General features: G+C 42.6%; 1 protein-coding gene across 1 annotated transcript; it reads right to left on the bottom strand.

Annotated features, from left to right (window-relative positions):
- Positions 1–386: 386 nt before the first annotated feature.
- RCN1 (reticulocalbin 1) lies at positions 387–25,300 on the bottom strand. The gene is made up of 7 exons (XM_077820118.1): positions 25,230–25,300; positions 24,697–24,933; positions 14,313–14,506; positions 9,944–10,122; positions 9,152–9,212; positions 3,303–3,502; positions 387–2,336 (listed from the first exon to the last, which is right to left on the bottom strand). Exons 2-7 carry the CDS (start codon positions 24,921–24,923, stop codon positions 2,229–2,231), a joined length of 969 nt encoding a protein of 322 aa, XP_077676244.1. The 5' UTR covers positions 24,924–24,933; positions 25,230–25,300; the 3' UTR covers positions 387–2,228.
- Positions 25,301–26,339: the final 1,039 nt, after the last annotated feature.

Genomic DNA, 26,339 nt, shown 5'->3' on the forward strand with positions numbered 1-26,339 from the left:
GTGACCCTGTAAAAATGACATTGTTTATGGAAGAGGTGGTTCCAGGGTTGCCTTTTCAGCAATTTCCAGAACAAATCTGCTCAGTTTACAAAAAAACCCAACCAAACAGAAAACACACACATGATCTGTCAGAGATAAAAGCTGTGTTCTTTCTGGCTCACTGTATTATTACCAGTGTATGACTATGCAAGGCAGATTACACACCCAGTGATCCCCGTGCCTGCCTTGAATACCTTGGAGTTGCATGGTTATAGCCGAAGAAAGCATTTGAGCCTACAGTTGGAACTTAGTTGACAATTCTGTTGAATGATAATTCATACATCAGAACAGACTCCAGCTCATTCTCCCAATGCTGCATTGACTCTGCATTGCCAACTGGAGTAAAAAGGAGCACAAATTTTCTGTTGTTTTAACTCTGCAGATATAATTCAGAATATGCACATGGGGAGAAATTCAACCACACGTAGAGGATCAGAACAAGGTGTATACACCATTGAGTAAAAAGGTACCATTTTTACACAGTCACTATTAGTCACTTTTCAAAGCAGAAATGTATTTTTAAGGATTCTTTCCCTCTGGCTTAGATTATCACTTTTTAATTTTTTAGTTGGCCTTGAAATTAATTTGCATCCAAAAATAATATCCCCAAATGTGGAGTCACCAGCAGAATGACCCTGCTCAGTGTTTAAAATTGGGTTCTCAAGCTTTTTTCAAAACACGGAGCACACATCCTAGAGGAAATGTCTTGTGGATGCCTCTCCTGCCATTCACGCATGTGCAGATAAATTCCCCTGCCAATTACAGCCTACTGGTAAATATAGCAATTGTTTACATGGAACATAAATCACACTAAAGGAAGCTAAAAAATACATTATCAGCTGGAAACAAGAAGGAACCATGGCATGTCCCCAGCCAGCTCTCTGAGGGCTACCAGCAAGTGCTTCATGGACTACCTGTGTTCTGGAGACCGCAGTTTTGGAGCTACAGTTTAAAAGCTTGCCATTGGTTCCTGTCTTTACTTCCCCCTCCCACATGACTCCTCTATTAACATTTTTGCACCTTCATAGTATCAAAAAGAAAGTCATGGTTTTGTTGTGCATGTTGTCAACTCAGTACAGGGGCTAAAAAACCCACAGTGTACATAAAAAAGAACAGCTCATATTATCCAGTAAAAAAATGCAGCCATATGGAAGTTTTACTGTTCTGAAGGAAAATCATCCACCTATGGTACAACTTGGTGATATAAATGTGTGTGTGTGTATATACAAACCAGCACTTTAAACCACATGCATCCCTGATGCAGCACAGAGGAGAACAGAAGGCCCAGAAGCTCAAGAAGGGTCCAGAGGGTAGATGCTCATTTCTTTTCCACATGACATGAATGAGTCAGCAAAGGCCCTACATAGTAAAAGTGGAGTGTGTCTCTTGTACAAAGCGTGGGATGAGTTGGAAACAAAGGTCCATGTGCCATAATTCTTGTCAATGATCCTATATTACCTCTGTAGTAGTAATGGTCAGCATGGACTCTATTGTCCTCATCAAAAAACAACTGTGGGGTGACAGCCAGTGTGACAGATGTGCTGCTACTGATTAGTGAAAGGGAACTGGGGGCAGTGATTAGTTGTAGGTGTTGCACTCAAGTGGTTAAGATCTATAGGGCTGGTGCACATGTCTGTATTCCAAGAGGTCTTATTCATTCAGCACCTCTGGACCCAACCAGGAAGAAAGACTACAGCATGGAGGAAAAAAGGCCATGGCTCTTATCAGGTAAGATCTCTCCTTTACATGGGAAAGGGAGAATACAGTTCTAAATTCTTAGTTACTATTTTTTAAAAAAACAACACAATACTAAACTCAGAATCTGTTTAAACATTCAATAAGTTGCTTCCTGATCAAAACTGCATTTCCCTACAGGAAAAACAAAGGTATTTAAAGAAAATGTGAAAAACTTCTAATGAGCCCTAAGAACTAAATCTTAGAAGTTCATTCCCAAAGTGATACTGCAATCGATTCAGAACAGTGAGGGGGTTCTTAAAATAAAATTGTAGTGACTAGCTCTTGCATTTAAGGGTGCAGAGTTAGAGGCTATTTCTACCCCGTTTCTGAGGTAATAAGCTGCTTTGTTAAAAACATATTGGTGTAAGTTATTCAGCCAGAAAAAACCACAGTGACTTCATTAACGTGGTGAGAAACTGAACAGTCTGTGCCACACTGAGTCGTAAAAAATATCATAGTTCATCATGATTTTTTGTGAGATCTTCCCCATAATTGGTAGCTTGGCTGCCAACAAACATGTTCCAGTTCTCTAGAATCTCCTCTTTGGTTAACTTTTGATCCTGGGAGGAAAAAAAAAAAGTCTCTATTAGAACATTTTAAATACCAGGTAAAAGAAACATCAGTACAGGTTTCCGAGATGCCAAGTAGGAGAAAATTCTCCAGAGGCTGCAGACAGTGGGTGAAATGCTGGCCCCTAGTGGAAGTCAATGGCCTAACTCCCATTGATTTCACTAAGGTCTGCATTTCACTCAAAGTATTTCATAATTAACTGATTCCTACACAGAACTTTCAGCAGTAGGAGTGTGCCACTCCTCTACTTGTGCAACCTCACCTGTGTTTTTAACTTTTTCTTTTTGATTATTAATATGAAAAATATTTTGTCTGTTTGTTTTTGGTGATGATGATCACCTACATTTAACAACTGAAGGGAAATCCTTCTAAATTCAGCTCTATATAAGGGAGTCTTGATCTTCCAAACTCCAGCAGTGGAGCATCAGCAGGGTTGAGAGAGGGGAACAATCCTGCTGAGCAATGGCTCCTAACCAGGTGCTGCTGAATTATTAGTCCCCGGTCATAGTGGACGCAGAAGGGATGGGCCAGATCTTAAGCTGCAAATTTGTCTTATTTCTTATAGTCTTCTATTTTTCATCTCTCTCCTATTTATCTCTTAGTCCAGTTTAATACATAAATGTCCATGTCCATTTCAAAAGAGAAAAATCTGTTAGAATTTTTGGGTGTAGGGACATAGGTTGGAAAGCTCTCTAGCACTTGGTCAGCCAGTGGGCCTACCTGAGTTCATAGTCATTTTATCAGCTATTCCTTTTGGTTTCTAACTTTTATCAACTCAAATTTATTTTGTTGCAGTAAGGCACGAGCAGAATCATTTTTATCATCTTTAGTTCTACTCAGACTGTACTAATAAGAAAAGTCATTAAGAATCATCTCTTGCTGGCTGAGCACTACGTAAAGGGAACCAGTTAAACTCTTAATATAACATTTATTAAATATACCAGAGCAATGAGTACCTTGTCTACATCCGATTCATAGACTAAGTGCCTAGCTTCAGCTTGTGCGTGATCATAGTCTTGTGGGAGAATCCAGTGCCGAATCTCCTCTTTATCCATCTTCCCATCCTTGTTTATATCCCGAAAATCAGAAAACTGCTCACGTTCAGTAATTACCCAGTCAGGTTCTGGTCCACCTTCCTCATGTGCAAACATATCAGCTGGAGGGGAAACAAAAGGTTTCAAAGTCCTGTTTAGCTTGCAAATTGTGCACAAAATGAAGGCAGGCTAGTAGGAGAAGTATCACAGTAATAGCTTGCACAGAGGTATTGTATGTTGTGTGGGGCAGGGCATAGGTGGAAAAGGAATGGGCACATGGATATGCACCTTGCTTCGCTCAAATGGTTCACCATTGTTAGTTTTAGCCATTTTCATATCCCCCTTTTAGAATGCCTGTGCAATGCCACTTAAGTTAATGGGCAGTCCCAGCTGTAACTGAAAAGCAAATGGGCCCCAAATGTCTTCACCTAGTGATTTTTTTTACCCAGGTTACAAGCAAGGCGTATAGCTCTTCTTCAGGATCCTCTCTTAATCTGCACTCACGCTCTTCCAAGATGAGCTCAGATGTACTGGGGAAGGGGGAGAGGACCCACAGCAGCATTGCATCTTGTCCCTGCCAGCAACTGTCTTTGTCGATAACATCAGAATACAACCAGAGAGTGGATGAGGGAATAAAAGGTGCAGGGAAACTTAAGGAAACAAAAATCTGCTAAATGGAACTGGATGGCTTTTGTCCTGCTTTTATGGAAGTCTCTGTGTAAGAGAAATACAGCTGAGTAGATACGTTCCTTTTTTAGCCCTGGACTACTGAACAAACTGCAGCAAACTGCGCTGGAAGGTAAGGGGCTGCGCTATACTAGGAAAGGATTAGAAGAGTTGTGATGCAGCATGAGTAGATGTACATCAGAGAGGTACCTACTGTGTGGAAACCACACCTTATGGACATGATACAGCTCACTCATCGGCGACCTGGGCTAGGGAAACAACTTGTGATAGACAGCGGATGATCAGTTCTGTTGCTCATTGCCCTGGTCCTCCCATCAGGACTCGCACACCAATCAACTCCCCCTCTCAGCGAGGCTCATTCTTTCCCACCCCCGCACCTCTACCATTGTCCTATTTAAAACTGAAACCTATTTTGTGGCCTCTGCTCGCAGCCCAATGTGGTTTTGGTTGTCAAGATTGTTCACATGTTCCTAGGTCAGGCTAAGCTTGAGGCCAGTTTCACCCATGGGAGGTGCAGGTGCAACCCTCTTGAGGATTTGGTCCAAAATTAGCAATAAAAACCACATGCATGTACTGTATGAGGCTGGATTCTCCACTGCCATAAGTGGGCGTAACTCCCAGGACATTAATGGAACTGCGTATGCCCATTTTAGTGGGAATTTGGCCCACTCTGTCTAGGTGTTATAAACACAAATGGGAATTTTTAGTTTCTAAACTTTCTTGGGACCTGCTCCAAAGCCTATTGAAGTCAGTGGAGAAGGGTCAGTGCCTTCAATTGACTTTAGATTGGGCCCTTGATGGGGGGGGGGGGGAACACAAGCTGTGCAATGTCTGTGGGGAATTTTTGTTTGTTTGTTTTTAATCTACACACAGCAAAAATGTGGGTATGACGGACTATAGCCATTGTTTAGAACAACAAAAAAATACTACTCTATTTAGTCTAATCAAAGCATATACAATAATTTAGGCACAGATTTTCCCAACTGTTCAAGAAAACTTCAAGAACTACACAGTGTTACTCTTTATTTTATTTTCTAATAAGTGCAAGCGCACAAGAGTTACGTTGTTTATTTGAAGCAACTGACACGTCCTGTCAATTTGATTTTATCAGCTTTGCCAACGTGAGGTGGTCGTGACAAGAACATTCTATGCTCCTATCTATAGGAGACAAGAGGAACCAGCATTCACATGGTAACGAATGTTGACAACTACCTTGTAATTATATGTAGGTAGTGTCACTGAATAAACTTAAATTACTGGGGAAATTATGCTGCTCTGTTATTTCAATCAGACAAAAGCATTCACATCTTAAGGCTAAATATAATTTCAAGGAATAGAACCCCCTACCATTAATTAAGGTGTGGATATTGTTCTTGATTGTGTGTGATGAAGTAATCTTTACAGTAGCATTAGAAACAGAAAGATTTTATCTGAGTTTGGTCCAATGCTTTTATGGTGCGACTTTCCTGATTAAAAAAATAAATTACAAAGGGGCAGAGTGAGACGCTAGCTTCAGCATGACATTTCACAAGTGTAACACGTACATCCTGTACAGTTGAACCCCAGTCTTATGCTACCACTGTGCCTTCCTGGCTCTAAGAGCAAGAAAGCAAACAAAAAACCCAAAGGTGCCTGAAGTTTGACCAAAATAACTTGCAGGAACAGACCTGCAGTTTACTTTCCCATTCTGCTCCCTTTGTGCCACTAGAGTGGTGCACAGCTAACCTTTAATTCAGGTATTTCACAACTTTTGAGTGCTTGCCTTTGCAAACTTAATGTCCTGGTAACCGTTTATTTTTAATGCAAATTCTTAAGTTTATAAAAATGTAAAAATTGAAAAACCAAAAATTCCATCCTGTGGAACCATACTAATCCCCCACCCCCCATCATCAGCAGGATTGGGATCTTTAGAGCTACACCACTGTCCTCTACTTGAGCTAACAGAATAATTGGTGGTAGTGCTATGAGGCGATTAAAAAAATTAATCATGATTAATCGCACAATTAAAATTTTTTGATTAATCGCATGATTAATCGCGCTGTTAAAAATAACAGAATACCATTTATTTAAATATTTTTGGATGTTTTCTACATTTTCAAATATATTGATTTCAGTTACAACATAGAATACAAAGTGTACAGTGCTCACTTTATATTTGTTTTTATTACAAATATTTGCACTGTAAAAAACAAAAGCAATAGTATTTTTCAATTCACCTCATACAAGTACTGTAGTGCAATCTCTTTATCATGGAAGTGTAACTTACAAATGTAGAATTATGTACAAAAAAATAACTGCATTCAAAATAAAACAATGTAAAACTTCAGAGCCTACAAGTCCACTCTGTCCTACTTCTTGTTCAGCCAATCGCTCAGACAAAAAAGTTTGTTTACATTTGCAGGAGATAATGTGCCCACTTCTTGTTTTACTGCATCACCTGAAAGTGAGAACAGGCGTTTGCCTGGCACTGTTGTAGCTGGCATCACAAGATATTTATGTGCCAGATGTGCTAAAGATTTGTATGTCCCTTCATGCTTCGACCACCATTCCAGAGGACATGTGTCCATGCTGATGATGGGTTCTGCTCGATAACTATCCGAAGCAGTGCGGACCAACACATGTTTACTTTCATCATCTGAGTCAGATGCCACCAGCAGAAGGTTGATTTTCTTTTTTGGTGGTTCGGGTTCTGTAGTTTCCACATCACAGTGTTGCTATTTTAAGACTCTGAAAGCATGTGCCACACCTCATCCCTCTCAGATTTTGGAAGGCACTTCAGATTCTTAAACCTTGGGTCGAGTGCTGCAGCTATCTTTAGAAATCTCACATTGGTACCTTCTTTGCATTTTGTCAAATTTGCAGTGAAAGTGTTCTTAAAACGAACAACATGTGCTGGGTCATCATCTGAGACTGCTATAACATGAAATATATGACAGAATGCAGGTAAAACAGAGCAGGAGACACACCATTCTCCCCAAAGGAGTTCAGTCAAGAACTTAATTAACACATTTTTTTAACAAGCGTCATCAGTATGGAAGCATGTCCTCTAGAATGGTGGCCAAAGCATGAAGGGGCATATGAATATCTGGCACATAAATACCTTGTAATCCCAGCTACAAAAGTGCCATGAGAATGCCTGTTCTCACTTTCTGGTAACAATGTAAATAAGAAGTGGGCAATATTATCTCCTGTAAATGTAAATAAACGTGTTTGTCTTAACGATTGGCTGAACAAGAATTAGGACTAGGTGGACTTGTATGTTCTAAAGTTTTACATTGTTTTGTCTGAGAGTACAGTTATGTAAAAAAAAAATCTACATTTGTAAATTGCATTTTCAGGTTTAAGAGATTGCACTACAATACTTGTATGAGGTGAACTGAAAAATACTATTTCTTTAGTTTATTTTATTACAAATATTTGCACTGTAAAGTGAGCATTATACACTTTGTCTTCTGTGTTGTAATTGAAATCAATATATTTGAAAATGCAGAAAAACATCCACAAATATTTAATACATTTCAATTTGTATTCTATTGCTTAACAGTGCGATTAAAACTGCAATTAATCTTTTGATTTATTTTTTTAATCGTGATTAATCTTTTTGAGTTAATCGTGTGAGTTAACTGCGATTAATCGACAGTCCTAATTGGTAGCAGTAGAAGGCTGTTATCTTATATGGACTGGGCACTAGAAAGAATGGAGAGGCCCATTTTCTCAGCGGGTTTCACAGCTATTTGCTAGACAGCAAAGGAATGATGAGACTCAAATAAAAGGTTCAATTCTAGTTCTGTAAGGGAGTGTTTGCTAACGGTTATAGACTCTTCTGCCCCAGTTTCTCCCTGTTCTCTTCTGCTTCTAGCCCCTGCCCAGCTTCTGCCCCTGTTTCTCTGCTGCCAGTCCCCAACCCCCGCTCCTGGCCTTCCCCAGCTCCTTCTCTTGTGTCCCTTCCCTGTCTCCTTTCCATCTCCTCCCTCTGCTTCTGCCCCTTACCCAGCTCTTGCCAAGACCCCCTACCTCCAACAATCCCCAACTTGCTTGTATCCTTCCCCCTCCAGCTCTTGCTCTCCCCCCCCCCACCGCGCACACACACAATTTTCCATCCTTGGCTCCTGTCTCACTGAGCATTTTGTTCTTATCCCACCTCTATATCATGTCCCACCTCTGCTCCTGCTCCAATCCACTTCCCTGCCACATGTCAACCCCTCCTCTGCCTACTCACTCTGCCTCCTCCCCCTCGCGTTCCCTCTGCACTCAAGGAAGGCTCCTCCATGCTGCCTGGATTCCAACAAGGAAGCGTTGACATCACAGCAGGGAGCCCAGGCTCTTGGGAGGAACAACCTGCCCCCAGCTCAACCCCTGCAGCCCAAAGGTGGAGAATGATCAGTTACTATGGGGATGGCAGCTGAGCAGAACTGCCTGAGGATGAAGCATGGTCAGCGCAGATGGAATCTTCAGAGAATTTAGTTGCCAAATGCTAGCAAGACTGAGCATATGTGAACTGTGATTTTCTTCAGAGACTTGTAATTTGGCCATATTTTCACAGGTGTTGCAAAAGGCACATCTCTAATGAGATGCTGACCCTTTCCACCCCTCCCTCGCCAAATTTCAAGTCTTCACTCCAAAACATGAAAGGACTAGAGCGTCACAAGGAAACAGTTGTGGGGGGGGGAAATTAACATGGGAGAAACAACATTTTTCTCTAACCTTTTCCTTGGAAATGGCTGAACCATTTTAGCTGACTTCCCCGGGGGTGGGAAGAGGACAACACAACTTTTAGGCAGACATCGGGCATGGAAAAAAAATCAGCCCTCACCATTTAGGTTTGCCAAAGTTATAAGAAACTAAAAACAGAGTCTTATAATGGAAAGCATTAGGCAACCTTTGCTATAGGTGTCACTATATGCCTAAAATTGAAAGAAACTATTTGGTTTTCCTTGTTCAGAATGACGGAGTATGGGCATGGAGGTGCTCTTCTTTGTGATATAAGAATTGACTTAGATTTGAGGGGATGGACTGGTGGAGTGGAGATTTCTAAAGTACTTGTGCTAAATGTTAAGGAGAGTCAACTCCATTCCAGCACTTACCAATGTACTCGTCTTGATCCACAAAACCATCCTCGTTTTTGTCTATGTCCTCCAATGTTTCCTGGAAAACATTTTTTTGTCAAAATGATCAAGAAATAACAGAAAATTCCAATAGCTGTCTTTATTATTGCGTGCCACTTCTCAAAATTATCAAAACTGAAATCCTAAGGGAAATCCTGAGTTATTGTACCATGTTTGGCTATCCTCACTGCCCTTTTGGAAGATTTCACATTTGGTATATGGCCTCCTTTAGTATTCCTGGTACACAGAAATCTTGACACTGACCAACTCCAATGTGAGTTTCGTATTCAAAGGAATGCCCAGATCTCCTGTCAGAGTGAAGAAATTCCATGCGTATGAATGGATTTGGCCACTTTGCTGTTAAACTATCTAGGTGGCACCAATCACTCTTGTATCTAGACACCAACTCCAAGTTTTAAGTAAGGGCTTGTCTATATACAAACTTGCACCAACAGATATAAATCAGATTCTATTCACAACTCTGCTATTCCGGTGAAAGTTGGTGCCATGGATACTTTTATTCCTTTTTTTTTTTAAACTCTAGTTAAATAAGAGTCCTATTTCAGTTTATTAATTTCACTGCAACTCTATGTGTAGACAAGCCCTAAAAGAAATGAATTCCATGAAGCACTTTCTTTTCTGTTCCTGGGTTGGCTATTATTTATGTGCATGCCTGTTTCTAAAATCCTTCAATGAAAGTTTAGGGAAGTGCATCAAGGCTCATCAGAGGAATAAAAACAAAGGGAATGCAATTGGTTTTACTCTACTTACTAAGACGACAATGTCTTTCATATGCTCAAACTCCTCCGGATGAAGAAAGGCAGTGAACTCCTCACGAGTGGCAGCTGAGTCTCCATCTAGGTCTGCAGTTTTGAATCGCCTTTCATCCCTGGGCAGCATTTTTTTAAAACTGTGTTGATCAGTCGCATCTTGAAATTCTTCTGGATTTTCTAGAAATTAATTTGACAATCTCAGAAGTGTGCGTCTCTGAAAATATTGCTGCATTGTCTCCATACACTGCAATGATCGTGTATAGAAAAACCTGCTGAAATACTTAGATCCTGCAAGATTCTAAAATTACAATAGTTCACTGTCAGGATGGCTGCTAAAGTGTCAGGATTTCCCTTATGAAATCTTAAATTCATGGCCAGCCATTAAAGTGTGTTTGTGATCACAGGGTTTGTGCTTATGAATGACTGGCTCAGTTTAGTAGTAATTGTGGTCTACAGGTGGACAAGTGGAATTTACCATGAACTAAGAAATTAAGAGTCTCTTAAGGTCCACGAACAATCACTGTCGTTCAGATCCAGGTTAACTACGTATCTGCTAAGTCTTGTACAGAGCTTTAGGCTGTTGCTGTATAGGGCTGATAAGGTAGTTAAGAGTCTGTATCCCAGCTTGTAGGAGGGAGGTGTTTGTTCTGTTTTTTGACACGATCTTGTTGCATAGAATATACAGGATTTAGAGAAGTAGGTTCCTCTGTTTAGCAGGGTATAGTGCTGCCACCTTTGCCCCTTCCTGCTGAAAGTGTGTCTTATAGTGTTTAGGGCCCGATTCAAACTCCATGGAAGTCGTTCTGCATCAATCTGTTGACCCAGAAGCTTTTATCACTCAGTCTTTATCTCTTACGTCTGTGTCACTTAAGAGTCCCCAGTGCAGGTTTCTGCAAGCAAATTTTGATTTGATAACATTTTTCAATGATGGGAATTGGTTTCTGTTTACTCTGAGCTTTTGACTGTGAAATCCTTTATGTCTGGGCCAAGCAGCTTCAAGACTGTGATAAGCACAAAATTAACCGTGTCCTTGTGTTCCTGCATGAAGAGATGTCTTGCCCAAGTCTGATTGTGTAAGGATTCCACTGGTCTTTTAAAGGTTATTAACGACATGTGAGCAGTTTAGAAAAGCTCACTTATCTTTTTTGGTTTGGTTTGTTATTTTTTTAAAAAAGAAAAGCATTATCTAGTATCTCTAAAAAGAAATCAAAGATTTTATATTGCAAATCTCAGCCATCCAGCATCACAGTGATGAATGCAATATAAAATGCCTAGATTAGATTAAACTAATTGGCCTGCAAAAAATCCTTACCATCTCCAATTCCTACATCATGAATAAGGCTATGATTTGGTCATGGAAGTCACGGAAACCGTGACTTAAGTCTGCAGTGGCTGGGAGCTGCAGGGGACCCCCACCTCCTGTGGTAGCTGGGAGCTGCGGGATGCCCCTGCTGCCCAGAGCAGCAGGGGCCCCACAGCTCCCTAGCTGCCGTGGGCAGGGGCGGGTCCCCTGCATCTCCCCACCTGCCACGGGCGAGGAGAGGATCGCCCGCAGCTCCCCAGTCCCCGCTGCCATTGGGAAAATCCCCAGAACTCCCCCATCCCCGCAGGTGGCAGGGGACTCCCAGAGTCCGTCCCCATGGGCGGTGGGGGATCCCCAGCAGCTCCCCAGCCACCATGGGTGAGTATGGGGGGTGTCCCCCACAGCTTCTCAGCTGCTGTGGGCAGGTCCCCATGGGTTCAGGGGAACCCCGGAGCTCCCCAGTCACTGTGGATGCGGGGGTCCCCCACAGCTTGCAGCCTGGAGGGGGGAATCTCCCAGAACTCCTCAGTCCCAGGGCAGGGGGGATCCCGCAAAGCTCCCAGCCACAGCAGGGCAGGGTGCTGGATCCTCCTCCCTCCCCATTTTATCATGTACATTTTTAGTAAAATCAGGGACAGGTCAAGGCTTCTGTGAATTTTTGGTTATTGCCAGTTACCGGTCCATGGCTTTTACTAAAAATGTCCATGACAAAAATCATAGCCTTAATCATGAATGATTCGCCTGTTCCTTCTCCTGTTCTCCTTTCAGAGCCATCCATTCTTGTTCCTCCATTCATATTTGTTAGGTTTGTCAGATGGTCTAGTTTTGGTTTTAAGGGAAGTCTCTTGTACCAATTTTTTTTAAGCAATGATTCTGTGGGCACTTGAATAGAACTTTCTTGTCTTCCCCACAGCTTCTGCCTGACCAGATGGCTGCTGTGCTGAGAATGAGTTTGAAAGCGCCTGCCTATGTCACCTTTTTTACCCACACTTTTGCTGTCTGTCATACTTTTGCAAATCTGGAACGGAGTAGAATCCTCAAATTCAGTGGAAGATTCCAGCCTGAAACTTTCCATTTCTTTCTATTACTGACAGTTTTTTTTCAGGCACAAGGCACAGAGCTCTTATAAAACATATTCAGTGAATAGCATTGGGTTCAGCCAGTCCTTTCTCCCGCAACACAGGACTAGGAGCTACCTGGTAACGGTCAAATTCTCACATTAAAGTATTTTGTGAGTTTAGTTTAATGTGATCTGTAAAAACGGTGTTTCAATATTTAGTATAGTGAAGCAATTTGCACTGTTCAATCTAATCTGCTCAATTTGTCCAGTTTTAGAAACAACAAAACTGAAGAGACTAGGGAGATCTGGTTTCAGAAACTGGCACACTCACTAATGTTTATTTAGCAGCTACCTCTCTTCGAGGTGGAACCTAAAAATTATTTTTGTTTAAAACAATGAAATTTAAACTCAGTGGTATGAAACGAATGAGAATTCTAGAAAAATAGCATCACTAAACTAATTAAAAATCTTGAAAAACAATTTCAAAATGAAGGCGTTTATAGACTCATCTGATTTTTAAATGACTACTTTGGGAAACGGTTTTGTGAATTTTAATTGTGCATTAAAACAAGATCAAGATATATTTACCGCTCTCTAAAGCTTGGCTCTCACACAGGGTGAAATCTGTGTGTAGAAAGTCAGCACAAGACTGGGCACATCCTGAATCTCACGCCTTCAAAATGGGATCAAAGTGGTGCAAAAGAATTGTGCTGACCCTCTGCACAGACATGAATTTCATCCAGAGCAGTGTGAGGTAGCCTTTGCGTTTGTAGGAGGCCTTTTCCCCCAGAATGAAAGTCAGTATGTTGACATATACTTCAATCAATACCTTCCTTCAAGTGCTTTGGATCTCTCTGATTACAACTTGCCCTAATTAAAGAACCTTCAGATGGTCTCCTTTGATCACATTTGAAATCTGTACTTTTTTTTTATAAGATGTGCAGTAGAATATTTCAATTGTATCTCATTTAACCTTTTGTCATCAGTTATGAACTTTTTTTCTTGTGTAATCATTTTAAAAACATATGTATGCCATTTTCATTTTAAAAAATTAAATGCAGAGGGAGTTAACTTTTCAGAGTGAATTCAGTGCTTATGAAGGGGCTTGGGTTTATGGCCCTGGTGAGAATTGGAGCATCAATTGTAGCAGCACAAGTTCCCTCACCCCACCCAAATATGTATCAGCCACATGATGGAGGGTCCACATCTATCTTGGAAGGAGAAGAGAACCATATTCATTCAGGACCTGGCTTCAGTCGGCTTTGGATCAGGCCCTCAATCCAAAGCCTTGCTGTTGAAACTGCAAACAGAAGTGCTGGTTTCAATGGTGGACACTTGCCCAATAAGAACTGGACCAAGACGCCCCGACCCCAACATATGCCATCCAATATCTGTACGTGAAACACACTAAAACTCAACTGTTGAACTGTTGTCATATCAAACACATCAGATTAAGTTTTCCATGGGGACAGAAGAAAAGAATCATGTCTTTCAAATAAACATTGCTTTAGGGGTTTCCATTTATAATTAATCATAATCTGTGGCATGTTCTGACAGAATAATTACATTCTATTTAGACCTTACATAAATTTTTAGCATCCAGACCATAACTTCAGAGAAACAATGCAGCAAATACTTACTAGTCTCTCAACGTATTTCCTTTTAAAATAAAGGTTTAAAAATAACAACACAGTTCCCTTAGTTTACTAATAGGAGCAGAGGCTTTTAATTTAGCTTTGAAATTTTATTCACTTGTTTGTCCCCTCCTGAAATCCCTATGCATAGAGAAGATGACCGTGGTGCAGATTGGCTATATTTTTCAAATGCACAACTGAGGAACTTTTGATCTTTGAACTATGTTAATTTACAATTTCATATGAGACTAGAATCTCCTAAGAGAGTTATGTGCTTGTGTCCAGTGATTTTGGTTGAAATTTCATGTCTATCTCCCTAAGGCTTTTTTGAAAATTCCAACCTAAAATGTTGCCTTTTGACTAATCTTACCTAGATAATAACCATACGTGGCTTGTTTGTATTCTTCCCAGGATATTTTGTTATCCTTGTTTAGGTCATAATCTCTCCAGACTTTAGCCACATTTTCATAGATGTAGCGTTTCTGCACTCGCTTAATCCAGTTTTTCAATTCCTCTGTTGTGACGTAGCCATCATTGTTATCGTCTATTCTATCAACAATTTTCCTGCAAAGAGAGACACACCTTTAACAGCTGGTAAAAAGAAATAAAATGTACATGCTGGTCCAGCTTTGCTAATCTACATGAGACCTTGACTGTGTCTGCCCTCCCTCCACAAAGAGGTACCAGCCAAAGATGTAGAGAGATGCCCTATCACTAAGGCTTCATTACATTTACAGAATATACTATAGGACATTTGCTAGTACACTGCCATCAATAATTAAAACTGAACTATCATTGTCAAAATTGATGGACCGAAGAACACAGGGTGATGTACTGTCCTTAAATTTTTTTATTGTCTGATCACATAGGGGCAAATCTTCTGTTCGGTGTCCAGAGACAGTGGCCATGCTGAGCTGTTAAGCGGAACGTATCTTCCCGCCAGGCCATAGAGAGCCTGTCATCTTGCACAGTGGAGGTTCCTATAGCCCGAAGCCTACGGCAGTGTCTGCACTCCCTTGGGTGGTCTCCTTGTAAGAGGGTATAAGGATTGGATGATCTACACAGGGCTTTGTGCAGCGCACAGGATACACAACACCTGCACAGCCCCTCCCCTCCAATCTTGCCCCCCACTTTTTTTGGGGGGGAAACAGAGAGGATCTGCACTAACTGTGTTGCCAGGAGACCCTCTGTAGCAGGGGCAGGATTGCCCTCTGTCACTAATTCATCACATTGAGTAATCTGCAATGGGTCTCCAGTCACTATTGCCCATTGATGTCAAAGCCTGCACCTGAGCAGTGCTGAGAGCCCCTAAGTCAGTAGGAGTTCAGGGCCTCAGAAATTCTCAGGAACCTCTGCACCTTGCAGGATCAGGCCCTAAGCAAAGTTCTATTGTAGTCAAAAGCTAAGCTGCCAAACTATGCAAAGAGGGCAACTCCCTCAACCTTTTAGCTTCTCCCAAAATAAATTTTCCACAAGTTATTTTCCTTACAGATTAAAAAAAGGAGATGGTATTTCATTACTCTATCAACTCAATGGCACGGTAGTGAGCCGTTGGGTTTTTCTGTGCTTTCTGACACATCTCGCTTACACACATCTATGCCTATACGTTGCTCTCACCAGAGGTTTATTTGTAGGGAAACATTTGCAGTATATTTAAATCTCTCCATTACACTCAACAGTGTAAAAACACTATGAAACCCCTTCTGTTTATACCTGCAAGGAGACCACAACTTTGCCAGTGCATGAGAATCTAAATGTGAAGGTGATGTGTTTATTTTTACATTCCAAGCTGAAAAAAATGCAAAAAGAAAACAGTACGAATAATGAATAGTACCTTTACTAAATAAGAAATAACTAAAAGCAATGTGTGTTATGAAGAACACTGGTCAGGTCTTTTCCTTTTTTCAAATATTATTTTTAGTGTTCTTAATATTTAAAGTAGGATTCAAAAGAGCCAAATTCTGCTCTCAGATTCAGGAGCACAGTTCCCATTAAAGTCAATGGAAGTTGTGTGTGTATTGCTAAGGGCAGAACTGTGCTCTTTGCATCTTGTTCACTAGCTAAGGGTATGGCTACACTACGCAGCTTTTAGCAACATGGCTGTGCCATTAGAAGCTGCGGAGTGTAGATGCTGTTTGTCTGCAGGAGAGAGCTCTCCTGCCAACAAAAAATTTCCACCCCCCTACGAGCGAGCGGCAGCGGCTTTGTCGGCAGGAGAGCGCTCCTGCCAACAAAGCGCTGTTCACACAGTGCTTTTCGTCAGTAAAACTTTTGTCGTTGGGGGGGGGGTTAACACCCCTGAATGACAAAAGTTTTGTCGAGGAAGTGCCAGTGTAGACAAAGCCTAAAGAAAATGTGCCCCAGGCTCTGATTCAGTAAGCACTTAAGCATATGCCTTGTCAATCCCTAATCAGGAAAGCAGCAAATCACATACTTAAGTCCCATTGCCTTCAAGTTAAAGGTAAGCCCCTGGTTAACAGCCTTGCTTAACTGAGGCCTCTAAGGAACCTTAAAAAAGAAAAATGCTCCATTAAACAATTTATATTAGGATATATTTATAGGAGAGAACTATCAGTTAATGGTGTATTTATGACAAGCAAGAGAAATGTGTTTTCTGAAGGGATATTATATTCTACTATACCTAAACTTTTTCCCCAGCAGTATTTCATTAAAACCACCTTGAATTAAGCCTAGTGATGCTACCTTCTGGCCCAGGAACTAAGTTTACTTTAAATCCCTTTACAATCTTTTCTTTCTCTTTCTCATAACATTCATTACCTCTGTCCTCCCAAGACCATAACTATTTGCAGGATGGCCACTAAAATCCTATGACATAAAGCATATTCCAAAGACCACAGAGGCACCAGCAAGATTTATTTGAAAACTATTATTGGTATTTGTATACTTTGGGCACTGGTCAATGGAAAAGCGGGCCTCCTGCTCTTGAAATAGGTTAATTAGTAGTCACTGAAGTCTCAGATGCGAGGTGCTGCCAGATTGGCTTTATTTAATTCAGCCACCACCAAGCAATATAGAAGATCCTACAGAATTATCGAGTCTTCATTGACCCACAGTGAGTTCAACGTAAGTGAGTTGGCTGACATTTCGGTCAATGAAGACTCGATAATTCTGTAGGATCTTTTATGGAGAAAGGGATGGGTGAGTCTGCCCCTATAACTGCTCCTTCCACTTAGGGCAGAAAATTGCTCTCCATCTAAAGCAGTGTTCTTTTCTGAGCTACTTTAGTTCAATACCAAGTATGGGTTTTATTTAATTTTCAGCAATGATGTGTTTGATCTGCTATCATCATTGGATCTGTAGCACATTACATCTTTACAGATCTCATTACAGACATGGGGTTCAGACACATGCAGAGTCTGTCTTTTGCATTCATAACCAAGACTTTTCTGAAGGGGGCAAAAAGAGGGGCTGCTAAATTTCACCTGAGAAATAGAAAAGAACATGCTACCTGATCAGCCAGCCTTTCCTTTTTGTATGTATCCCTCAGTGAATCTCCCCTGAAAGTCTGACACCACAATGGGACATATGCATCAATATCGTTGTCCCGCAATGTGTTCAACCTAAGTGAGCTGGCTGACATTTTGGTCTATTGTTAAATGCTAAAAGTAACTGAAATGTTTCTGCCAGAGGAAATATTTTACCCTCTTGTTATTTTTAACACTTCCTTGGTATCTCCAGAACTGGTCAGAGCCAAGAGCTGTGCTGCTTGTAGCCAGCATTGTTTATTTTTCCCTCAAGTGCATTCTTCTATTTTTCTAGCTCAGTTGCATCTCTGCTAATGATCTAGATGACCTATGTCTGCTTCCTACTAAAATGAAGGTGGGTAAGAAACAAAGTCTTATGTCTTTTTAAGGATGATGTGGCAAGCGAGCAATAGCCTTCTGACTGCTTTGCAATGCAGCTAAAATTCATTCTTCAAACACAGAAGTTGTAGTGGACCCATTTGAAGTGGCTAATTCTTTAACAAAGTGAAAATTCAGAGAAGGTCTCACAGCCACAATGCTACAGAACCAAAATTATATGCAATACTTGTTAAGCTGTCCCTACAAGCCCATAAAACTAAAAACCTCTTTCTCTCAAGGCTAAAGGGCTTGCTGCACCAAACCGCATATAGTCCCAGCATATAAACCTCAGTGGACCTATGTTCAATATAAGCATTTTGGGGAACAGCCTGCCCCCAGCTCTTTAGCAGTGAAATCAGTTCAGTTCTGTTGTACAAAGGGAGGGCAAATCTGGAGGGACACGCAGAAAGTGCACAGAACCTGCAAGTGCAGAACCTTGCACATATATGGTAGAGGGGACATTTGGAGATGAAACAAGGATGGGCCAGACAACTCACAGCTACAATGTGAGCTGAAAGGCGAGGGATTCTGAACCTCAGCCTTTTGTGCGTATGCCCGGTTGCTGGATTGGGTGCCTACTGCTGGCTTCTGGCCTGGGTCTGGTGCACAGCAGCAAGATTTGCCACATTGGGCCCATATATGGTGTCAGAAGCTCAGCAAGCATCTTGCTACCAATAAACAACAGACCTGAATGTCTTATCAAACTAGGATCGGACTACACAGCAGTTTTATCACTGGGTTGGCCTGGAATGCCTACATGACTCTAAGGCTTATTTATCTGTGGGGGTTTTTCCCCCCCACCAAGAAAATTTTTCTTCACTAGTAGATGAGCCTAAGTTTCGAGTATATTAGTCAACTCTCTTTTGTGTGACAGCAGCAGCAGAACCTGGCTTTTTTAGGCCATGTCTACAATACAGGCACAACAGCAGCATAGCTGCAATGCAGCAGGTCTGCTGCTGTACTGCCATAGTGTAGACACATCCTACAGGGACAAAAGGAGTTTTTCTGTTACTGCAGCTAATCCCCCTCGCAAAGGCAGTAGCTAGGTCGATGGAAGAATTCTTCTCTCAGCCTGATGCTGTCTACACCAGAGGTTAGGCTGGCTTAACTGTGGCACTCAATGTTGTGAATTTTTCACACCTCTGAGTGCCAGAGCTATGTCAACCTAATTTTTAAGTGTAGACCAGGCCTAAGTGTTTCCATTATAAATCAATGGTATACAGCAGACTTTGTTATGTTTATACCCATCTCATTTGTGTGAGAATTACTTGTTAAAGAAGCTGCACTCGGTTTCCTTAAAGAGTTGGGTCCTGAATATTTTTATGCTGAATGAAAAGTGTTTAAAAATAATGTTTTTAATTAAATCTGTCCTCCTCCTTACAGCCAACAGCTTGCTGAAAAGTGATACCATTTGTGACCAAAGCTGCAGGGGATCCTAGCATTAAAAAGCATAAGGTATTTTCTGTTCTGATTTAATAATAAGCATCTTTTTAATATTTAAAGTTCCTCTTCTGTTGCAAAAGTTATTTTAATCAAAAGTGTGAAAAGCAGCAAAAGGCCTAAAAATGCCCAATCGCGTTAGAGGCTTTATTTGCACAGTTTGTGTCCTGTGATGTGTTTTCCACCTTGAGACTGTTCAAAATGCTGGTAAGCATACTCCTGGGGGAATTCTGTGCCAAAAAATGAAAAATTCTGCGCACAATATTTTAAAATTCTGCAAAATTCTGCACATTTTATTTGTCAAAATAATGCAATATAATCATGCAAGTTTCAATTATTTTGGTAAATTATTTAACATACAATACAATGGATGAAGAATGGGAATGGGGAGCACTGGAGGAAATCTCCAAACCCCCTTTGTCTAATAGTAATGTAGCTAGGTTTGACCCTTTATTTCTAGTTGTTAGTCAACAAATATATGCAGCCATTCACTCAGTGTTAAATCATAGAAACTGAAGAGCAAGTGAGGGCTGGGGAATCAAATTCACAATTTATATTGGCTCCAGAAAGGTAAGTACCGTACTGTTCATGGAGCACATTTTGATAGGAACTTTTTTCAGTCCAAAAATTTAGACCAGTTCTAATTACTAAAGCACCATAAGCATTTATAAGGCCATCCTGTCCTGGTAACATAAAGGAGCCTTTTACACCTGTTTTATATTCATGGGGGAATTCATAAAGACAGTGGGAACAATTCACTAAGCAGGCAGGCTGCTACATTCTGCTCTGCCCCATGCCTACCTCCTCAAAAACACCCCAAAGCCCTGCCTCTCCATTGCAAGCATGCCCCAATAGCGAGCAAGAGGGACAGAGTGTCTCTCTCCCTTTCACATGCACGACTACCCAGCCCTCCCAGACACATCCCAGTGGTGATTTACGTCTTTATCAGCTGCTCCAGGCACCCGAACCAACCAGCCTGTGCTGCCGGAGAGAGGCACATGACCACTCTTGTGGGCTTCCCTTTGCTTCCCCACCAGAAGTCATTTTTCTGCAGGGAAGCAAAGAAATCTGCGGGGAACGTGAATTCTGTGCATATGCAGTGACACAGAATTCCCCCAGGAGTATAAGCAAAACCATTCTCAGAAATGCTGGATCAGGCCAAATGTTCCCTTAAGTATGTGACACACATTAAATTCTATTCTTTGTGGCTTTGATAGGCCAAGCACATTGCACACAACAAGGATTCCTTACATCGCTCCATTACCTCCCACAAGCTCCCTGTGTGCCACCATCTATTTCATGGATTCCCTGCAACCCCCATCACACCTCCTCACCAGTGGTGGATTTCCTGTGAAACAAACCCAACGACAGGGGGCCCCAAAATGCAGGACAAATCTGACAAATGACTGAATTAGAAGGCATCCTACTCCACATAACCCATCAATCAAAAAGCAAAACTATGCCTCTGTAATTATAGCTGAAGTTGGAGCCCTAGAGATTAGCTTATGCTCCATTTCTGCTTTATGCATCTTACTCTCATATAGAGTGATGCAAACGCTTATGAGAATTTCCTGTGAATTCTCCCATCATTGGGGAAAAAAAGAGTCTGAACCCCACAACAGGGGGCCAGGAGTCCATCTACCAAACCTCCAGCTACCCAAAATGCACTGGGGGCAAGCAGCAGTTAGTCTGTTGGCAGATGAGTTGGGGAGAGACTTGTTTGATAGCAAAAATGCAGTAGATGTTTTCTTTATCAGGGAGTATTGAAATTCTGCTTGGACAGGAAGTCACAAACCATCCTGCCCCAGAGCAGTCTGAAATTTGAGATACCAAGGCTGATTTTTTTTCTTTAAATATTGTACAGACTCTTGGATGCTGCCAAAGAAAGGCAGGTGCAGAATCAAATTACACTAATGGTTAACGATCAACAATGCGATGAAAATCAAAGAGCAATGGGTGCGTCTGATTCTGAAAATGAGAACAGTAGAGATTAGAAAAGGCATGGCAACATCATCCATTTTAAAGAAACCAACATGTAAATAACTAGGGAGGAGGAGGTGGACAAACGAAAAGATGGTTCAAACATCTCTGTATTAGGGTATTCCTGTATTTCCACATTTAATTCATGGATGTTTAAACTGTGGAACTTCCTCTTTCAAGGCTGCACTCAGTTCTGGATTGAGCTTTCAAAACCCAGGCAGTATGGACAGTAGGAGACAGGAGAAGCATGTTGGAAGCTGTCCTACCTTAGGTGATATTTAGTCATTGAGCAACACTCCAGTACACTTTCTTGTTCCTCAGATCTCTGTGTCCAAGGGGACAAACAAAGGGAGAGGTGTAATATCCTAACTGAAGCTCAGTTTAAAATGGACATAATATGAACCATATGTGCCAGAGACCAGAGTTCAGGTCCTCAGCTTAGTGCTGTTCTTGCTTTTTATTGGTGATAAGTTAATATGACTAAGTGTTGGTAATGGAATCCTGTATAGGATCAGAATGCCTGAAAGACTGCCTGCTGCCCTGCATCCCAGTATGGTTTGGTGATGCTGAACTTCATCGAGTATAATCTAGAAAGTATGCGAGGCAGGGCCTTCTTCATCTGGGGAACCACAACTCTGGAATTCATAGATTCCAAGGCCAGGAGGGACCTTTGTGATCATCTTGTCTGATCTCCTGCATAACACAGACCATAAACTCCCCTAGTGCAGATCTTTTAGAAAAACCTCCAAACTTGATTTTAAAATTGCCAGTGATGGAGAATCCACCACGACCATTGGTAAATTATCCCCTCAATCCCCACAATGCATTGGCAGTATTCTTGTGAGAGAGACTGAAGATTGCTGGGTATCCTGTTTAGTATGCTATTTATTGTAGGGCTGGTTTAGTGCATTTATACATGTGCCTGTCTGCATCTCCTCTACATGATACATGGGGTGAAAACGGAAATAATTGAAAATTGAATTTCACTTTGTGTTGATTTAGAATATTAAATTTACCTCATGCTATTTATATATACTTACATGGAGCTCCTGTTTCCTTCTGTGGAAAAAGTAGTAAAGGCTTGTCTGCACAAGAAAGCTGGGCCAGTTACACCTGTACTGCTATTCCTATATGGGAAGGTGAATAACTACTGGCATAAGGCACCCATATATAACTTAATACCAATAATTATACTAGAATAACCTTCAAATGTAGCCCAGGCCTAAAAGTGATTCCAGTTTAAACTAAGAAAGCCCAAGATGTTAATATATGTGAGTCAGAGAGATGGTTTGCTTTTTTAGGTTGGGAGTACTGAGTACTAATTCCAGGCCTTTGAATAATTTGGACAAGTTGCCCATTTATGATAATTATGCTTTCAATATTTTTGTTACAGCACCTATTATTACTTGTATTTCAGTATCACTCAACAGGATCACAGACCCACTGTGCTTAGTGCTATACGAGACAGTCCTTACTTCAAAGAGCTTATGCTCACATCTGAAATAAGATGCAATAAGTAAGTATAACAAACACGGCAAGGGAAGGGGGAGGAAGGCTGAGGCTAATGGTAATGCAGTCATATGGTTCTACATGATAGCGTGATGCACAACTTGAGGCTTAAAATAATATGAAAATGTTTTTCCTTTACTAAATCAATAAAACCAGCTCTCTTCAACTGCCATAAACCTACCCATCCTATAGATGTCAGAACAGAAGTAGGTCTTAAGGAGGGATCAGAAGGATGAGAGGGCAATGGACTAGATCAGGGAGCATGTCCCAAGAAGAAGGAGCAGCGTGGAAGAAAGAACAGGCACGCTGTGGGAGAGGTGGACAAAGCTACCATAGTTAGCAAGGGGAGAGGGCAACATTATAAGTAAGGCTGCGAGTCTGTCATGGATTCCATGATTTTCTGGGACCTCCATGACTTCTGCAGCAGCGGGTGCGACTGACCTCAGGGCCACCCGAACAGCCCAAGGGGCTCCCAGGCCAGCCGCCCTGGCTGCTGCTGGGGCAGTCTTGCCCCTCTGCAGCCCCAGCAGTGGTCTCGGGCCATTCGCTGCCCCCCCAGCACCAGTGGCTGTCCCAGGCTGCACGCCGCCTCCTCCCCGCACCCCCTCCCATCAGCAGCATCCTAGGGCCACCCCCAGATTCCCCCTCCAGAGCACCCAACATTTAGTCGGGGTATATAGTTCAAGTCATGGGCCCTGAATTTTTGTTTACTGCCTGTGACCTTCCACGACTTTTACTAAAAATACTGATGACTAAATCTTAGCCTTAATTGTAAGTCACCAACAGGCAAGTTGTAAAGGGTAGCAAAAGTGAGAACAGGAAGCTTAGACAGTTAACAGAGATGCAAAGTGAGGACTGACACAGTAAGCGCAATAGGCCAGCAGCCTGACTTTAACAGCTGCACTTTAAATGGACTGGACAAGGGGGAGCAGGTGCAGAGGGAGGTGCAAGCAGTGCACGCAGGGGATGGGAGAAGGCATGCTTGAATAGTACAGTCGATCTAGTACTTGGTGCAGTGCTGCATGTAGCTATCAGCAGCTGGAGGAAGAGGCACTTCAGTGCAAGGCCAGAGAAGCTGGGAGAGAGAAAGAGAAACGATCATTTAAACAGAGAGAGTGAAACTAAGCCTTGAGTTTTCAGCATTTGCTTGTAAAATCAATGTGGGCTCGGGGAGGAGAGGCTGCGGTCAAACACATGTCACCCTGTAACGTTCAATTCTGGCAGGCAATTTTTCCCCTGGGAGTGGATGGGCAGCGCTCTGAAATGACTAGAGCCACTGGAGATCGGCTCGAGAAAGCCCGGTCACTCAGCAAACCCTTCCTGGGCCGTCCCCAGAGATCTCTTGCAATGGAGAGATTTGCGAGCTCTGCATAATGCCCCGCGGCACTTGAGTTAATTCTCACTCCTGACCAGTGCCACACAACCCTTCGCGCCTGGCCTTAGCTCTGGTACAAAGTTTCCGTTACAAAAACACAAAGAGAAAGACAGATTGAAACTTTTGTCTCTGAAGCTTCTTCCAGCTCTTTTTCCGCTGAAATAATCCTTTCCCTACTATGCAGTGATACAGCGGGACCTCCCCTCTGCCACGTTATCGGCGCTTCCTGGGGCGGGGGACACGCCTCCTCTGTCCTCTCTCCCACTGTTGCAGTAAGTGAGGCTCCAAGGCTGGGAAAGCCTCTATTTCCTTACACTAGGGGCTGTTCCAACACGGGTGTAAGCCACAGAAAGCATTTCCCTCTCCAGTAAAAGCTCGTGAGGTTTCAAGAGCTCGCGCTCAGCCAGCCTACAATTACAGAAACACTTGCAGGTTCTTGCTGGTCCAACGCCCTATTATTATTTCGATACCCGCATTTCACTTCCACTTTTTTTTAAAAAGTTATGCACTAAATTAATGCGGCAGGGTCCCTGTAATTCATCTCCTTGGAGAGGCCGTTCCCTTCCTCTCCTAGGAGCCCATCTTACCCTAGTTTCTCTTTGCTTTCTTCTGGGGTGAGCTGATCGAAAGTCTTGGCTTCCTCCTTGCCCAGAAAAGCCTCGTGGTCATACTGGAAGCTTTGGTTATCTTCGTGCAGCTGATCGCTGAGCTGAGGGTCTGGATGAACGACCCTCTCCTTCCTGAGAGTGGGTTTGCTGAGTGACCCTCCTGTGCAAAGCAGCAGCACGAACCAGCAGGCAGCCTGGAAGCCCATTTCTCTGGTCCTAGCAAGGCGGGATCCGCCACAGCCCGGGGGAAAGAAAGGGAGAGAAAAGTGCTACATGAGCTTGTTACGAATAAGGAATCAGGGGAGACGAAATGTCAACGTAGGACACATGGATCAAGTCATCCAACCTGCTGCATCACCTCCAAAAGCACCGGCACGCGTGAGACCTTTAGTACCGGTCCCTACATGCAGCAACTGAGCCTGGTACCCCTCACCTCCCACTCGCACTCCCCACCTCTGGACATACAGCAAGCGTGGAGCTGTACTTCGCCACCAGCACCCCTTGCAACATACCAGCTGTTGCTGAGAGTCTATCGCCCAGGCAGCCCTAGGAATGCAACTGCAAGTTGCAAATGACCCACTGCGGACTGTGATCACAAGCCCCTCAGCCTTCCTCCCCCTCCCCCCCCCCCAACCAGTCACGCGAGAGTTTGCAAGGAAAGGTTGCTCTGCCCCCAGATGTTACAGCGCTTGCTATTGGGCAGGGGAGGCTCTGTGCCTGCTGGAGGGGGCTGAATCGCCACGTTTGCAGGGCGGCTCAGGTTTCCCCATCAAAGTTGCAAAGAGCGCTGGATTTGAGCTGCGCGGGGTGTAAGGTTTCCGCTGGGGAGTTCCCGGCTCCAGCCTAGGAACAGCTCAGTTGCTCTGTATAAACCAGAGGAAGTTTGACACACGGGGCTAGGGGGGCTTTTAAAACTTGTTTTCACTCACCAAACACTCTAAAGTTTGCAACCACACAGTGACACCAGGAAGCGAACGAGGGGTCTTGCAAACGCGCTGTATTGTTGTGTGACCCTGGCAAGCTGACAAAGATCAGAGCTAATTGCAGATCCTCACGGACTGCAACAGGAACCTTCTCTGCAGCCTCGCAGTTTGTACCGCAACAAGAGCACGTCGCCACAAATCTCGTCAATCTACAATCTTATTTGGGATCGGTTTAAGGCAGGTGAAGCCTTTTGCTGTGTATTGGAGGGACGTTTAAATTCTCAGCCCAGCTGCAGGAATAATGTTCTCTGCAGCCTCACAGCTAGTCCTGGAGATCATCCCGGGCCTGCTTCAGTGAGGCTTTGATTACCGGTGAGTTTGGAGTTGTCTCTCCTGACAAACTCAGCACCACAGTTGGCTAGGCTGGTTCATTGTTTATTTATGTATTTATTTATGACTGTGCCTTTACCATGTACGTCAAATACATAAACGTCCTGATCACTATTTTCCTCTCCTGTCACTTTAACCCTGTTGCATCCTCCCTCCCCATTCATTTGAATGTGTCCACTGGTAACCCCACTTTCAACACATCACTTCAACCTTCTTGTCTCCATTTTCAAAAGCCCTGCCCTGCTTCTTTGCCCCATTTGCCCCATGCCTCCTACTACTAGTCAGCATGTTAAGCGGTAGCCTAACCAT

The sequence above is a fragment of the Eretmochelys imbricata genome, chromosome 6 (assembly GCF_965152235.1).
Source record: "Eretmochelys imbricata isolate rEreImb1 chromosome 6, rEreImb1.hap1, whole genome shotgun sequence".
Classification (NCBI taxonomy): Eukaryota; Metazoa; Chordata; order Testudines; family Cheloniidae; genus Eretmochelys; species Eretmochelys imbricata.

Coding starts and splice junctions, on each gene's coding strand:
- RCN1 (XM_077820118.1), bottom strand. CDS start 24,923: ATGGGCTTCCAGGCTGCCTGCTGGTTCGTGCTGCTGCTTTGCACAGGA. Junction 3,503..9,151: donor GGATCAAGACGAGTACATTG/GTAAGTGCTGGA, acceptor TTTCCCCTCCAG/CTGATATGTTTGCACATGAG. Junction 2,337..3,302: donor ATGAATCGGATGTAGACAAG/GTACTCATTGCT, acceptor TTTTCCTCCCAG/GATCAAAAGTTAACCAAAGA.